General features: G+C 36.5%; 1 protein-coding gene across 1 annotated transcript in view; it reads left to right on the top strand.

The window, feature by feature from the left end:
* Otogl (otogelin like) overlaps positions 1-17,157 on the top strand; it is a 175,203-nt gene that overhangs the window by 74,749 nt on the left and 83,297 nt on the right. Inside the window, exons 20-26 of the mRNA XM_010643722.3 lie at positions 2,058-2,267; positions 4,227-4,392; positions 5,029-5,103; positions 8,150-8,202; positions 9,993-10,155; positions 14,599-14,706; positions 15,597-15,735. Coding sequence (XP_010642024.1) covers positions 2,058-2,267; positions 4,227-4,392; positions 5,029-5,103; positions 8,150-8,202; positions 9,993-10,155; positions 14,599-14,706; positions 15,597-15,735 — 914 coding nt within the window. The remainder of the gene's footprint in view (positions 1-2,057; positions 2,268-4,226; positions 4,393-5,028; positions 5,104-8,149; positions 8,203-9,992; positions 10,156-14,598; positions 14,707-15,596; positions 15,736-17,157) is intronic.

Here is a 17,157-nt window from a genome sequence, read left to right on the forward strand (position 1 = left end):
TTTTTTTTTTTTTTTTTTTTTTTTTTTTTTTTTTTTTTTTTTTTTTTTGGTACAGGGGATCAAACTCTGGTCCTCGCGCTTGTGAGGCAGCCACGGAACCGCTGAGCTAAATCCCTGGCCCTAAATTACTAACTTTTAAAAATAGTTTTAGTGTCCTGGAAAGAACATAAAATAATCTTGCTCTCAATATCTTTTTAAAAAATGTAAAGCTTTTAAACTTAAAAATATTAAATCTTTTAAACTTGAAGAGGATTGTTAAGATCACTGGTTTTTCCTATCTAATGAGGTCTGGTCCAGCGATTTGACCTCTGTGATTTACTACTTTTAATTTTTTTCCCATTTAATGAAACTTTGTTCTGCCTCCAGCTTTTCACTAATCCATTCTTCCTCCAACTAATCTTATTTAGTTTCTTACTCTTTTGATTATTCTCCTTGATATCAGAGCAACCTTATTTAAAACAAATTTTTAATGTCATTTAAAAGTTTTAGTAAAATTCAATTGATAAATTTAGTTTCTTTCTAGTTGCTTCTTCAGTTATTTACTTTATTATATGTTATTTCACTATATTTTCTGTTACTTTTCTCTCCATGTTCTGTGTATTCTTTAGATATCATCTTTCTTTATTTGTCATGAAGTGTCATTTTCTTCATCCCCAAAGAAGGGAAGTAAATAAACAAAAGCCAGTAATTCTGGTCTTAATTCTGAAGGCCATTTTTCCCCACAAGATCTTCTTGAGTTACACTTCACTTAATGTCAGTGAAAATATAATTTTTCCTACAAATACTTGGGGCACACAATAATGGCCTCACTGATAGGTCATGTTGCTCTTTCAGGATCATTAGGATTTGGAATATGTACACCAACAGTATACTGCTAAGCCTATGTCATTTGTTTTCATATACATATGTATGTTCAAAGCAAAAATAGAATAGGCAACTAACAGGCTTCCTTACTCTTGAAAATATACTTATAAGTTCAGTATGATTCTTTGGTAGTGGAAAGATCTCTGATGTCTAGCAGCTTATTTGGCCTTGCAAAGACATTGACAGTAGAAAGTTTGATCCATTTTATCTGTGAGTAAACAAACACAATGTAGGTTCACTGCATCAAGAAACCATGGACCGATCCTTTGTCGGAAAGGTGGCATTTACATAATTTTTTCAACTTACTTTGTTGATCCTGTAAAGGATATCTGATCGGTCATTCTCAAGGAAAGCAACAAATTTCAAGATGTGATTTCACACATCTGTCTCAAAATGATATGATAGCTGTTTCTTAAGGGCTTCAACGTGTGTTCTACTCCTTAATTTCTATTCCTATTCATTTATTCTTGCATTTGTGGGTTCATTTTAAAATGGCATTGAGCTTCACCTGCCAGACATTGTACACTGTGTTGTGCAGTCATTGAGTTGAATGACTGTGTGGCATCTGCCACAGTACCACTCAACTCAGCCTTTATCGGGATGAAATGATTCCCAATCTATCATCAGTAACAGTGTAATCTTCAGAGTTTCCATAATCTGGAACCACTTTTTTTTTTCAGCTTTAATTGAGTTTATTGGTACATTTTAGGTATACAGTACAGTTACATTCATCATTGGGATCTTGTACCTCTACATGACAAGTCTTGATTCTCATTTTTTCCCCTTACCCCTGCCCTCCTTTCACCCCCTTGGAACCACTTTTATTATGTGTGGATGTCTGGAGGTAAGTTTCCTGATATTCTCCAATTCTCAGGCAATGGATGAGTGAGGCTAATGCTTCTCTCAATCTTTTTGTTACCCATCCTATTCAGCACACTACATTTTCTCATTTATTGTTGTGTTTGGCTGAAAGGTTATTGAATATGGAGGAATTATTGTTGCCAGTATTACCAAAGCCATGAACAGAAAAAGAAAAAAAAAACTAAGAGCTGGACACATTGATTCTTATTTAAAGTAATATACAGTGTAGCACATTTCTAGGAAAGCAGAATGCTTGAGTAGTTCTGGAACTTGATAGGTTGGACTAGATCGGACTGGTAAATGAAATGCTAATGGGCCTCTCTGTCTGTTAGTTGGCTATGCAGCGCAGTGTGACATCATCCACCAGGAGCTCTTCGCTTCCTGCCATGCCCACATTAGCCCCCGGCTGTACTATCAGCTCTGCCGCCACGATGCGTGCAAGTGTGGAAGGGCCTGCCTGTGCAATGCGCTCGCCCACTACGCCTACCTTTGTGGTCGGCGTGGTGTCCCCATTGATTTTAGAGCTCAGATTTCGTTCTGTGGTGAGTATTATGGCACAGGTAAAGGCGATCGGATTTAGAGATGTTCGCATTTGTAATTATTACTGCTTTTATTTTTATTTATTTATTTTTCTGGTGCTGGGAATCGAATTACTGCTTTTATTTTTAAGTGAGAGGTCGATATTGCATGTAAATTATTTGAAATTCTCATGATATACAAAGGTGAAAAATGAATGAAATATCTACTCTCTTAAAATTGGAGATGTATCAGGTAAGGCCAATAAATTTTGACTATTTTTGCTTTTAAAGTTGGAGATAATATCGGACAAGGTCAATAAGTTGATCATTTTTGTTATAAACAAAATTAAATGTGTGTTTTGAAGTATGCATGAAAAATAATTTGAAAAGTCTGAAAATAGTCTTCTCATGAAAGTATCATACCTAACATCAGGCTATAAGGAAAAGCACTATGTGATACAGTGACACAGTTGCTCTGCAGTTAAATAGATGTGATATGTAGTAGGCAATTATTCCAAGTTCTTGGGCTCTAATCTTTATGATTAGATTACATAACACCTGCTGGTCTCACTTATAATAGATTTTCCTGTGTGTCCTATAATTTTTTATCATCTAATCTTTGTGAAATTCCCTTCCCCCATTCAGAATCATTTGTGACCCAGATTTGAGGGTACCTCTCTGTCTACCTCTCCACTCCCACACAGGTGTCAGAAAGATGTTTTTCCAGTTTCTCCAGGTTGTCAGTGGCCAGTATTTATGGTAATTGCTCAGCTTCGGCTTTCTAAGACAAACTAAATGTAAATATTAAAGTAATATAAACTCATATACTGCATCTGTATAGAGTGTTAATCTAGAATTCTGATTTCTTAATGGTAACTTTATCACAGACCATCAGTTAGAGAGATTTGGTTTCTTCCTGTGTTGTAAGCAGCTTTCATCTTGTTCAGGATTTGGCAAACTACAACCTTTGGGTCCCCTGTGGTTTTGAAAATAAAATTTAATGGAAAACAGCCATGGTCATTTGTTCACATTTTGTCTGGCTACTTCTGAGCTACAAGGGCAGATGAGCAGTTGCAGCAGAGACTGTGGCTTGCAGAGTTAAAAATATTTGAAGTTTGGCTCCTTACAGGAAAGATTTTGTGACTCCCGCTTTAGTACTGCTTTTCATTTGAGTGTTGTTGTGTGAACATTTGAAAAAGGGTCTATTAATTTCTTGCTTTGTAAAGGACTAATTTTTGTTTTCCTTTCCTCATGGGTGAAATCCAAGGTCCAAGACTACAGTGACAGATCCACCCCTCCTTCACTCAAAGTTATGGATTTTATTTTCTTTGTTGCTTCTGGCATCTGGGGAATTCCTCCCATTTTATTCTCACAGGGTTAATTATATATTCAGAATAACTTTAGTTATATGTTATCTACATTTTCTAGATGTTTGTACAAGTAGACTATTTTTAGACTATTTATTTTGTCTGCCATCATCAGTCAGTTTATCTAAAGAGAAATTTTTGGGTTTAGAAAGACACGATTAAGATAACAAAAATAAAAACTATGAATATTGATCAACAAAACAAAATTTTAGTTAGCTGTAGAAGACTTAATTAGCTGTCATTTAGTTAGTTCTAGAAGATTTGAAGTTTATTTGGGTTTGAAGAATGCTGAAAAGGTGGTTATGACAGGATAGCAGTACAGAGATTTAAAATGTAAGGACAGAAAGTACACTTTACATATTAAAAGTTGTACAAGCTGTTGCAAATGTTAAGAAATGTCAGTGAAAAGGTTTTGAGATAGTTTTATTTGCCCGTTGTACTCTTACTGAGGTCAGGAACTGTGGATTTCTGTAATAGAATGCTGTGATGTTTTGTGTTTATTGATATGGAACGGCTTTTGCTAAGTAATTTATATCTGCCATGTGCTTCTAAGTGAGCATACGGTGCTTCCGCGTGGTGGGGAAGTCTTTCTCAGGTGCTTCTGCTCTGTCCTTAGCTGTGGTGTGCCAGAAGGGCATGCTGTATCACCACTGCTCCGCATTCTGCCGTCGCTCCTGCACTTTCCTCTCGGCCCCCGAGCAGTGTAACGATGACTGTGCCGAAGGCTGTAACTGTCCTGAAGGCAAATTCTACGAAGAAACACTTAGCTTCTGTGTGCCCATGTAAGTCATATAGCATACAGGTAAGGCTCCTAGCATACAGTTTTTAATCTCTTCTTCTTACAGCTGAAGTGGTTTTCTCGCTTGTTTCCTTACTATTTCTTAAAGCTTTTTCCATTTTTCCTTTTCTTAATGCTGTGTATATTCCCAAATAGAAGTAGAAGGGCTAAGGAATGTGATGGATGACAACGACGTATATTCCTGGTTGTTCTTTACTGCATCCAAGTTAATGACAAAGCTTATTTTTCAGTGTCATGTGTCAGGTTTCAGTAACAGGATGTAATATCTATTAGTACTAAAATTTTTCCTCAATTCTCACATGAGATAAAACCTTGTTTATACAAAGGACAAAATCATGTATCAGTTTTGCTTTTCTGGGATGTATTCCGTGACTGTTCTTGTCACAGAAATCTTGTCTAAAATCAGATTTTAGAAAACACAATTTGAAGCTCCGTAAGACTTAGCATCTAAACAATCTGCCATTTTTTATAACAGTTACTACATTAAGTTTCATAGAGTAATAACAACTCAAGGGTGTGCCTTACAGTGAATGATACAGAACCTAGAGTCTGCTCACATTTTAGTGACTTTTGAAAAAAAATTCTATCCTATTTCATTTGCTTCTTATTTTCCTTACAGATATCACTGCCGGTGTCATTACAGGGGCAGCGTTTACCAGCCTGGAGAGCTTATCCCCACACCCTTGGGCTTATGGTAGGTTTCCATGAAGGAGAGAGTATCTGACAAACAAAATGTGTACAATTTCCCAAATAAAACCTTAAGTTGAAATATAAGTTCTGTAAGAATAAACATGATATCACATGGAATAAAACATACACACATACATGTATTACACTGAATTACAGAATGCCTGCATCTTGAACTCCTAACTGCAGAAAAGGATTCTGTCAAGTGTGACACAGCAAAGCAAAAGTGCTTTAATTAGTTCTGGTTCTTGAATAGAAATTAGGGATGAGGTCCAGGGGTTTAGCGCAGTGGTGCTACCGCCTGCCTCGCAAGCTCAAGGTCCTGAGTTTGATCCCCAGTACCAAAAAAAAAAGAAAAGAAATTAGGGGTGAGATGAGTGTTCAAGTACTGTATGTTACCGATGGCTTTTAGTTTCATGGTTCACCTGTAGGCACAAAAAAAAAGCAATTTCAAAATAGATTTGAAAAATAACACATTAGGAATAAGTGTATGTCTTCCCCAGGGACATCCAACCTGGTGTGACACCGTTCATAAGATAACACTCATTCCAGTTGTAACCTGCCTGGAAAAATGCAAGTGCATTTGTGCAGCAGGACGCATTGTCTGTATTCAACACCTTAACATCCTCCTTGGTTTACATCTTAGGTGCCTACAGATAATAATAGAATGCAGATAATAATATTAACAGCAATGATGTCATTATTACTGTGCACCTTCTATTGTCTTGACACCATTCTTAGTGTTTTATACTTGTCATGAAAACAGTTATCACCATGTTAACTCTGGGAGATAGGTACTGTTGCTTTATTCCAGTTCATGCATGAGGAAAATGAGGCACAGGTGGCCAAGCAATGCAATAATAAAGCTGGGATTTAATCCCAGGCATTCTGGCTCTGCAGTGCTTGCTTTTCTGTAGATCTTGCTCAGCAGCTTGTTTTATATTCACAGCAGATTATTATTCATATTCAATTTACCTTTATCACTATCTCTATCTCTTTCCACACCCATAGTTTCCCAAGCCAGAAATTTGAGAGTCATTCTTGATTCCCTTTTCCTGCTCAACACACCTAGCCAGCGAATCTCTAGCAACTTGGTATTTTACTTGATTTTACTTTCTACATGCAGTTGAAATCCATTCCTTCCTTATTATCCTATTGCTTTAGCAATGGCTCCTATTTTTTCTTCCATGGACTTTTATAAATTGTCCTTGTTTCACCCTGTTATGTATTTGATGCCAAGCGCTTCATAGGAAAAAGACGTTTACTTAGTTCCAAGAGCATGAGGCCCACAGATGGACGAAGGGGAAGAGGGAAAGGGAAAGGGAGAGGAAGATGAAGAGGGAGAAGGCGAGGGGGAAGGGCAAGGAGAGGGACAGGGAGAGGAAAAGAGAGGGTGGAGGAGAGGAAGAGAGAAAGGGAGAAAGACAGACGGATACGATGAGATAGGAAGCAAGACAAGGAAGCTAAACTCGCTTATAGCAACCCACTTTTGTAATAAACAACTGAATTCTGAGAGATCGAGAAGTCCTTCCTGGTGATAAAGCATTAGTCCCTTCCGAGGATGGTGCCCCTCTGACCAATCGCCTACTATACCCCATCTTCTGACACTGCCTTATTAGGAACCAAGCTTCAAATGAGTTTTAGAGGGACAAACCATATTGAATCAAGCGTATCTGGTGCTGTATCCTCTAGTCTTGCCCCTCTTCCTCTCGGACAATTTGTCACATCTTTCTTAAAATTTATATAATTGAATATATTTATGGAAACTTATCAAAAACAAAATCCATCCATCCATGTGAAGATAGAAATTCAGTTAGTACAGTGATGTCATTTGTATTCCTTTCAAAAGCCTATGCCCCAAAGGGGTACATATGATATAGAAAGCCAGGACACAGTATATGATCTGAGACCAGCGTTCCTCAGTTTACCTATGTCATTCACAGTGTAAGTCACACATCTGAATGTCATTCTGCTGTCAAATCACACGTGTAAGTTTTTCATGTCCTGTGGCTCTTAAGTATAGAACATCTCTGTTCCAAAGATGAAAGGAAACTGTTGGAATAACTGAAAACCAGTGTATTGTTCCTATTGTGCTATCTTATTTATTTATTAATGTTTTTATTGGTACACTTTAGATATACAGTACAGTTACATTCATCATTGGGATTTTGTACCTGTACGTGATGTATCTTGGTTCTTATTTTTTCCCCAATTCCCTAGCCTCCCCCCCATCCTTCCCTATTTACAAAGACATTGTTTCCATTTTTTCCTTTTCTCTTTTTTTCCCTTTATTTTATCTTCTTAAGGAATTTTCAAAGTTGATTTGCCTGTGTGTTGTTTTGCTTTCTGCCTTGACTTCAGAACCCAGGTTGCAAGAAAATCTGACTCTACTCTGTCTCCAGCACAGCTGCCAGGAAATGTTCCTAAAATCCAAACCAATCCCATCACTTCTCTGTTTAAGGTCTTGTTTGTGAGATAAAATCCTGGCACCTCAGCAGGACTTTACCTCTGCTGTATTTGCAATCCTCATCTTGTTCATTGTTCTATGGAGCCCTGTTCGGCTTCTTCATGGTTTGTTTTCCATGAGTGTTGGAACCTTCCTACCAGATCAGTGTTATAACCTCCACGCACTCTTCAGACTTCCCACTTTCACGTTCATCACATCAGTTGTCAACGATTTCAATGTTTTCCTTTGTTTCATCTCTACCTCTTAAACGTATTTCTCTGTTACACGCGTCACAGCGCATAAGTTAGAAGTTGTGTGTCTTCTCCTACTAGAGTAAAAGCGCTTCAGTAAAGACTGTCAATTTTAATTTTTCTCTTTCTATCCCTAGACCTCTTACCTTGTTCCATATATATAGGTGTTTTATAAAAAATAGGTTAAACTGAAATAGCTCTCTTCAATTTGGGCCTAAGGCAATAATTTTTCTGTAAAAAATTTTGTGGGAAAAATTGTAACATTCGTACCTGTACTCAAATTTTATGTTAGGTTGTTGAAATACAGAAAAAAAGTAAGGTCTGAGTTTGTAAATTAACTCTTTCTTCATTTCCAGCCAGTGTTCAAATGGGACTGTGAAATGCGATGAATTAGCAACGCCCTCTCCTGGTGAGTCTCAGATCAGTGCGTCCTGAAGGAGAATGCCGCTGTGATACTGCCTGGAGATTTCTGGCAGGGATGACCAGTCCGCCGCAGACCTTCCTGCCGTGTGCACGGATACAGCCTTGGGAATGTTTCTCTAATGCTGCAGGGCTTCCTAACACTTTCAAATTAAGAATTAGTGCTATCTGTGCGATGTCTGAGAGAGCATATATGGCTGCCTAAGGGCAGAGCTAATCTGCTCTGGGATTCTGTCTACCTAGCACCACCTCAGATGGCGTGGGGCTTTTAGGAACATGAGTTAGACACCTGTTATAACCCATTTGTGGGTCAGAAACTGGGAAACTGCTCTAGACCAGCACCTCTTAGATTTTAATGTGCATACAGTCACCTGGGGATTTTGTTAAAACAAAGGTTTTTTGATCCTGATTCAGTCGATCAGGAATAATGCCTGAGATTCTACATTTCTTTAGATGGCCAAGGTGATGTCAGTGGAGCTGGTCCCTCAGGACTAGTAGCAGTTAATTAAAAATGCATACAAAAAGACATCTTCTGTCATCTCTTCTTAGAAGTACTTTTATTTTTTAATATCTTTCCTTAGGCCTTATGTATCAAGGGAGATTATATATTGATTATTTTCTCATATTAAGAGCCTGTAATTCTCAGTGCTTATAGAGAAATTCTGAGCAAATAATACTTTTATTCATTATATTGCACAGGAAGAATTAAGCAGCTAAAACAAACTGTAACCTATTGCTTTGGTATTTGTTTGGAAGATCGGGTATATTATGATAAACTAAGTTTCATTTATACACCCTAGATTTACTTTCTGAAGATTCAGGCTAGCTTAGGGCATCTTTATAGGCTATGTTCATGGATCGCACCCATATTCAGTAGCTATGGATCATCCCTGCTCTGGTTCATTTATTTCGGATTGACTTGTGGTTAAAGAAGGGAAGTTTATTTTTTTTTCTTTTTTAAATTGAGTTTATTGGTACATTCTAGGTATACAGTACAGTTACATTCATTACTGGAATCTTATACCTTTACATGACAGGTCTCGGTTCTCATTATTCCCATTGTCCCTGCCCTCCCTTCACCCCCTCCTCCCCTCCCCATTTACAAACACATTTTTTCCATTTTTTCATTTTCTCATATTTTTTTCTTTTCCCTTATTACCTTTCCCCTACCCTTCCCACTTTCCCTACACCTTTAGCCAAAGAAGGGAAGTTTAGGCGGCCAGTTTTCTCATCCTAAATCCTCAAGACACACCCCTTTATCCCCACATAAGGAACCTTATTTTGATTGCTCAAGCGCTCTCTGTTTGCCAGTCCTGCACGTGATATGTTCACTTCTGTACTTCTATGGCATCCAGAGTATATACTTCTAAAGCTTAGCGAAAATACTGCCTCACAGGTGAAGCAAGATCTAGAAGTATCGTGTTCACTGCGGCTGCATAAAATGTTAAATATATGCTGCATTTGCAGCCCTCAAAAATGTATACTGTGTGTTTGTTTTTTGACCTCAATAAATGATATACTAGTTACTGCCTTTTGAAAGGTAACTGAAGTTTTCAAACTCCAGTACTGGAAGCTTTGATGATGAAATGGTATCTGGCTATCAAATATTTGTAAATTCATCAAGTAAAAGTTATGGAATAAGAGTACCATCTAATCATGACTGGTGAAATATTCTACGGTGAATTTTGTTTTGATGACAAATGCATGTCCATGTGATTTTTTGTCTATGGAACAAATATAAAATTTTAAAGGTCTTTCATCTGTATTTTATCTTTGAAGTTCACACCTGCCCAGAAGGAAAGCAATATTTTGACTGCAGGTTTCCAGACCTTGAATTACCAGCTGGGGGTGTAAATTGTGAAACTACATGTACAAACCTGGCCATGAACTTCACCTGCGCCCCATCTTCACCCTGTATAAGTGGCTGTGTTTGTGCTCCAGGGTGAGTCTCTCTTTCTTGATAACATAGACCATTCAGGATTTGACAGAAAGCAGAAGTCTTCTTAAAATGTTGTTTACAGAAATAGCCAAAATTGTTGTTTTTATTAGTGGCTTACTTTAGGTTGGTAGCTGGAAGACTTGTAATTATTTTAACACTCATGTAACATTGTGCAACATTGTGAAAATAATATGCTGAATTGAGGAGAGGTTTATTTCAGGAAGAAGTTGGGATTTCTTTCCGATTCAGTTGCAGTTTTAGAAAAGGGATACAATTAGTCCTTGTTCAAAGCTCTCTTCAAGTGTGTACCTTTTGTGTATTCTGTTGCTGCAGTTACTCTGGGTGGTATTAAGTTCTAATAGTGACATCTGCTGCTTATCTTACAGATGTTACAGAAAGAAATGTATTGAAACTACATAGTAGAAGGGTTAAGAGTGGAATCACTGGCTTCAGCTATGTCAGTGTTCTGTCATTGTTAGTTGAGTGATGTTTATGCAGTTAAAAAAAAACCTCTCAAATAGTCAATGTGAGAAGTGGTTTGTGCGTGCGTGCGTGTGTGTGTGTGTGTGTGTGTTTGTGTATTGTACTCAATAAGTACAATTCCCTGTTTTATGACAGCCTATCAACTCTTCATAACTTTCCTTCATTTGTGGAAATACCTAGTCATGCGAAAGCCAAACACATACTCTGGTGGCTATCAACTTCCTGTGTGCACACACTTAATCTGGCCTCCCAGGCTCTTGTTCACCTGGTAATGAATAGAATTGGTGCACAGGGGGAGGGCCATCTCAGGCAAACAGGTTACCCATTCTTCCTCGATGAACATGTTCACACAAAGAGATTCCTGGGATCAGGTCATATAAACTATGAGCAAAGAAGAGAGAGGTCTTGTGTTTTTTTTCCCCAGGAGAATCACATTTGTCTAAATGGCCCCTTCTGGAATAGGTTGACAAGACAGGTAATTTGGGACTGGTATTAGTCTCTTGAAAAGGAAAGGCATAGGAGGCAGAGAAAAGAAGGTCACAGAAAAACAAATGTCTACCCATGGGAAAATAAAGGCAGGTAACTGTCAGGTAGAAGAGTACATGAGCAAGGAAGACATTTTAGTATCAAGAACAAGGAAGCTAAAACTTTTATTATAGTAAAATCATTGCAACTGACAACACTACTTGATTTAATTTTGACTCAGTGATACATGCCTGATTAAAGCCATATCCTAAATTTGTTTCATATAGTGTGCTTGATGCTATCATTTTTAAGCAATTTATTTACTGTAACTTTTGACTTTTAGATGATTATTATTAGCTAAATATCATTAGGAAAAACAAAATAAAAATTTTCCTCCCTCTCTGATTATATTGAAATACAGTTAGAATTGACACAGGAGTCTCTGATTGATGTAGAAATAATCTTGTTACTAGAACATCCTATTATAAAGTTGTTTATGGTAATGTGATTTGCTCTGTCTTCCATGTGACCTTATCTGGCTCACTTTGGGACAATAGCCTAGTATCACTTGTTTTCATTGGGCTCCTGAAAATGCCAGCCATTCACTGACTATAAAAGGACCACATAACTCTAGTTGAGAAATCACTTTGGACTGAAGAAATGAAAAGTACTGTGGTGGAAAGAGTCAGACAAAAATGGCTTCAAATGCTAATCTTCTTTATTAGTTACAGAACCTGAGGGGAAGTCACTTACTCCCTTGAAGTATTAAGTTCTCGTTTTTAAAACGGGCATAATGATATTTACTTCATGGATGGCTGAGCATGTGCAATTCATCAGTTATATGGCAGGTCCTCGGTGAATGCTTAGTACAGACATGTCTTAGTTTCTCATTGCCCAACACTCACAACTTAAAGGAGGAGATATTTATTTTGTCTCATAGGGTGTAGAGGTTTCAGTCCATAGTCAGCTGGCTGCAAGGTGGACAGGGGTGGTGGAAGGTGGACAGCTGCTCATCTCATAGCAGCTGGGAAGCAGAGAGAGGTGAAGAGCCAGGGAGGGAGACGTACCCTTCTGGGTGCTCTAAGGACTAGCTCGCACCTTCTAACAGCATATTTGGCTGTGGACTCCACTGAGGAGCACGGTGCCCCAAGACCCAGTTACCTTGGAAAGCTCAGCCTCTGAACTCTGGAGCCTTTGAGGGGAGGTCCTAGATTTAAACCATGACAATATCCTACTACCCACACCTACCAACAACAATTAATTTGGAGTGATTTATAGCTCTCCTCCTCGTTCTTCAAGTTTTTGATTAGCTATGAAAATCTTGTAAGTCAGCATAACACTTAAAACCACTACTTTGGCTAGGAATATAGGGACCTCGATTCACTAAGGTGAGGCAACCAGTTTACAAAACACCTAATGTTTGGAGCACTGTGTTAAACCATGGGGCTGGGGGTTGAGGTCCATATTCAAATAGTCAAAAACGGGTTGTTGTTATTGGTCCTTATTATCGCCATATGACATTCCATCAGGTACTTAGTTTACTATGTTGCATCCTTTAATAAAGATTTATGCAGATTGCTAAGTATGAGGAACATGTGAGAGAGTTGGGAGCGCAACAATTTGCACTGAGGAGATTGCACTAAATTGAGACTTAGGGAAAAGTGTTTTCTGGAAAGAAGAAGAATGGGAGTGAGCAGAAATCTGAAAGCTGACATAATAGACCATGGAGTCTATGGCACTGTTGTTCTGTAAGAAAGAAATCTAAAGAAAACATCATCACACACACACACACACACACACACACACACACAAGTTTCTTTGTTTTGTTTTGTTTTTTTGGTACTGGGGATCGAACTCAGGTCCTTGTGCTTGCAAAGCAGGCACTGGAATCACTGAGTGAAATCCCCGGCCCTATACATAAGTTTCCTAATTAAATTGTACTTAACAACTGAATGTCTTTAGTGTGCTGGGCATTGAGACAGCCATGAAAAAGATACTCATGGCCTCCTGTAGTTTAAAGTCTAGTGGGGGGCACGTACCTTGATAAGGAAGCATAGTCCTCCGTGAGAAAAAAGCAGAGCAATAAAGGAGCGTGTGCGATTATTTCTGTTTGAAAGAACAGGCACAGATTCAGGGTTCCAGATTTTATTTTATTTTTTTAATTTTAGGTGCTGGTGATCACAGCCAAGGCCTCACACAAGTTAAGCGAGCACTCTGCCCCTGAGCTACGACCTAGCACTAAGTTAATTGTATGACATCAAATTATTACCTTTTAAAGTAAAGTCATAAAAACTATCCATTTATTTATTTTTGGTAGCTACACATTTTTATTATCTTAAAATAAATTTTTTTTTCATTATTTTAATGAAAGGTATTCTGATTTTAAGAATTTAAGATTATAAGAATTTTGACAAAATATTTTTCCAAGAATACTGAAATATATATTATATTTATATGTATTAATTTAATCTTCATATCAAAATATTTTCACAGCACAATATTAATTCTTCTGTGATAGCATAAGTTAAATTTATATGTTAATAGTTGTATTTATATTTTACATTAAAATGAAATTTGTATATTTAAACTTTTATAGGCATAGATATCTTCAGATACTTTTTTTTTGGTATTGGGGATCGAACTCGGGTCCTTGCGCTTGTGAGGCCAGCAGTGGAACCACTGAGCTAAATCCCCAGCTCCCTCTTTATATACCTTTAATAGGTAATTTTTAAAGAAGGAGATAGCACTTCAAAAGAAATTAACATTCACAAGTTTACATGATGATTTTACTTCCAAACACTTAAGCAAAACTTTCATGATTTTAACTTTGAGCCCTGAAAAGTTTTGATTATTCTCTAACAGAATGATATATATTTGGTATCAGGAATCGAACTCAGGTCCTTGAGACTGCAAAGCAGGTGGCAGAACCACTGAGCTAAATCCCTTGCCCTTTCTCTAACAGAATATTATCAACTTCATAATTTGGTACTTTATCAAAAATTATTAAATTCCACGGACTCTTTCTAATAACAAATGATGAAGACAGGGACTTTAGTTCCTTTTAAATGTTTTCTTCAGAAAGGCTAACTCTATTGGAAATTTAGGCTTTTGTCTCATTTTGGTTGTACTATGTTAATAACAGAAAGATAAAAATTGAAATATTTTGTATTTCAAAATAAAACATTTTAAAAAGAGGCTAAGATGTGGGTCAACATGAAAGCTCTAGGTTTAATCCTCAGTATCACATGAACACACACACACATACACACACACACACGAATATAATTGTCTGGCATTTATTTAATACTGTGATATAAAAAGTATTGTGTTGATAAAAGGAGAAAAAGACTATAGTCAACCCTCCAAAGGTCATATAGACTATTCCATAGACAGTTATAAAAATATAGAAGACAGTATTGAATATGACATGATTAGTTACATATTAAAAAATGAAATTAGCAATTTGAACTGACAACAGCTTACTTTTACATTTGGAAGAATGGCAGAGCACAAAGGAAAGTGTTATGTTCCTGAAAGTTGTCCATGTATCTGGAAAGATTGGGAGTACCTCTCAGGAGAAGTGATTGCAACACCGTGTTATACCTGGTAATGAGATTTATTTCTTTCACAAAAATTTTCCTAAGGAGTTGTATTAATGTCTGCTACATGTTGAATTTACTTATGTGATTGAACATCAATAACAAAATCAAGCCTTAGTAAATAAGATTTTAAAGACAGAAAGGAGTTGGTGGATAATTACCATGAAACGGGGGACCAAGGTTGTTTTTATGCATACTTCTTTAGGCTTGAAGAAAATAGTGAAATACGACAATTTGGAAATTTAATTGGAATTCTTATCTCAAGCTTGCAAGAAAGTGCTGAACGTTCCAAAGAAAAGACCATATTCAACAGAAGTTTTCCTTTTGGAAAAAAGTGAAAACAATACCATAAACCAAAAGTTGAAATATAATTTCCTGAAAATATTGACAAAGACTCTAAACTTTTGAACAAATTTTTAGATTGCCTGAAATGCAGGAGATGGTACTATACTCTTTTGGCTATTAGCAGACCTGTGTTCAATTTTCAGTCCATCTTCAGCTTCCTATGTGACCCAGTCCCAAATTCTAGGTTTGATTTTGATATTGGATAATATATTTAAATGTGGTGGTAATTATCTACCTAATTTTTCAATGTCGTGTTATTAGAATGAATTGGCAATATTCATAAGGGTTATTGGTTTAGTAAATGTCCTTAAACATAAATCTTCCAAGTATTTTGGTCATTTGGAAAACACTAATTAAAGCTAAATTTCTTTTTTTTTTAAAATTGAGTTTATTGGTACATTTTAGGTATACAGTACAGTTACATTCATTATTGGGATCTTGTACCTTTACATGAAAGGTCTTGGTTCTCATTTTTTCCCCTTGTCCCTGCCCTCCTTTCACCTCCAAAGCTAAATTTCTTAATAAGGTAACTCATGTTTTTTTTTAAAATAGTGTTTGTAGACGAGGAATGTTCAATTGTACATATTACCCATGCCCAGCAGTGTGCACAATATACGGGGACCGGCATTATCACTCTTTTGATGGACTAGAATATGATTATATCAGTGATTGCCAGGTATTTTTGATAAAGGTAGGTCACAGTTATTCATTTTTATTTGAATTTGCATAAAGACAATATAAAAAAACCAGTATCCTGGCCCATGACATATCAAATTTATATATCATTACTAAAAATCTATAAAAGTCACAGCAATTTTAGTTTTCTGAACTTGTTCTTATGTTTTACTATTTGTAAGTGGTGGGCTCATTTTTTAGTTTTCTAAGCCTTACTGTCCTCATTTATAAAATGAATAAAATGAATAAAATTTGTATCTCTCTCCAAAGGTAGTTCTGATGAATAAATGAGATAAATATATGGAAAATACTTAGGTAGTGCTTGATATGTAATTATTTAGTATCAGCCATTTTATTATTGTTAAGTTAGTTTGATGACTATAAATATAACATGAAATAATTGTTTGGATTATTTTGTTTTCAGTACTGGGGATTGAGGCCAGGGCTTTTGTACTGAACAACATATCCAGTCCTTTATTTTGAGACAGGGTCTCACTCGATCATTAAGGTGACCAGGCTGGGCTGGAACTTGTACCTCAGCCTCCAGAGTGCTAGAATTACAGAGGATTATTGGATTATATACTTTCGATGATTATGATAATCAAGAAGGATTACTCTCAATTCTAGAAAAGCAATTTTTAGGACAGGCTTTGCTAAATTCCAGGCTATATATCTGATAAAATGCTTAAAACTTCTCACATGTTTAATGCATGTGAATTTCCTGTATACCTACACTTTTATTTGACATCACTGATCCTAGAATTAAAATTCTAAGTGAAAAATGTAATCTTTAGAAAGAAATCACCCAAGAATAAACAAATAACATCTTTTTCTCCAGCAAGTTAAGGTGCGATTAAGGCATTTTTCTCTGGTTATAGATTTTATGTCATTAGAGGTGTATTTTGTATGTATGTAATTCTTTTCTTTAAGTCTGTCTCTATTCCTCATTAGCTCTATTAAGTAAAACGTGAGCCAGAAAATCTGCAGCTTTGTAAATTTAAGCAAAGTTTATGCTTGTATATTAAGTCACTGAATTTTTTCCTGGTGGTAATTATCTTCTTTATGAATGATTTTAAATTTCTTATAGAAAAATATTTGGGAAAGGATTTGGCAGTTATATAATTATAGAAGATGGCAAGTGATTTCCTATGGCTTTTACTTGTGTATGTGTGCTGTTTTGATAATTTTTGGAGCATGAAAAAGGCAAATGATGAATATATATTCTATGAGTGTATTGAGTTTTCTTCTCCAAACAAGCCCTGTTATAGCAAAAACTTTTACATTAGAGTCCTCTCATCCTCCAAAGTTTAGGTTGTAAGTTGAAAAGCTTGAAAAATCGCTTAACTTTAGGGCTTTTGAACACATAAACTAATAGACTTCAGTCTCTAAATGAAGTTTTAGACAATTTTGTATCACATGCTCTGGATATTGAGATGCC

This window comes from Fukomys damarensis, unplaced genomic scaffold (assembly GCF_012274545.1).
Source record: "Fukomys damarensis isolate Sample0158 unplaced genomic scaffold, DMR_v1.0_HiC HiC_scaffold_15, whole genome shotgun sequence".
Taxonomy (NCBI): Eukaryota; Metazoa; Chordata; class Mammalia; order Rodentia; family Bathyergidae; genus Fukomys; species Fukomys damarensis.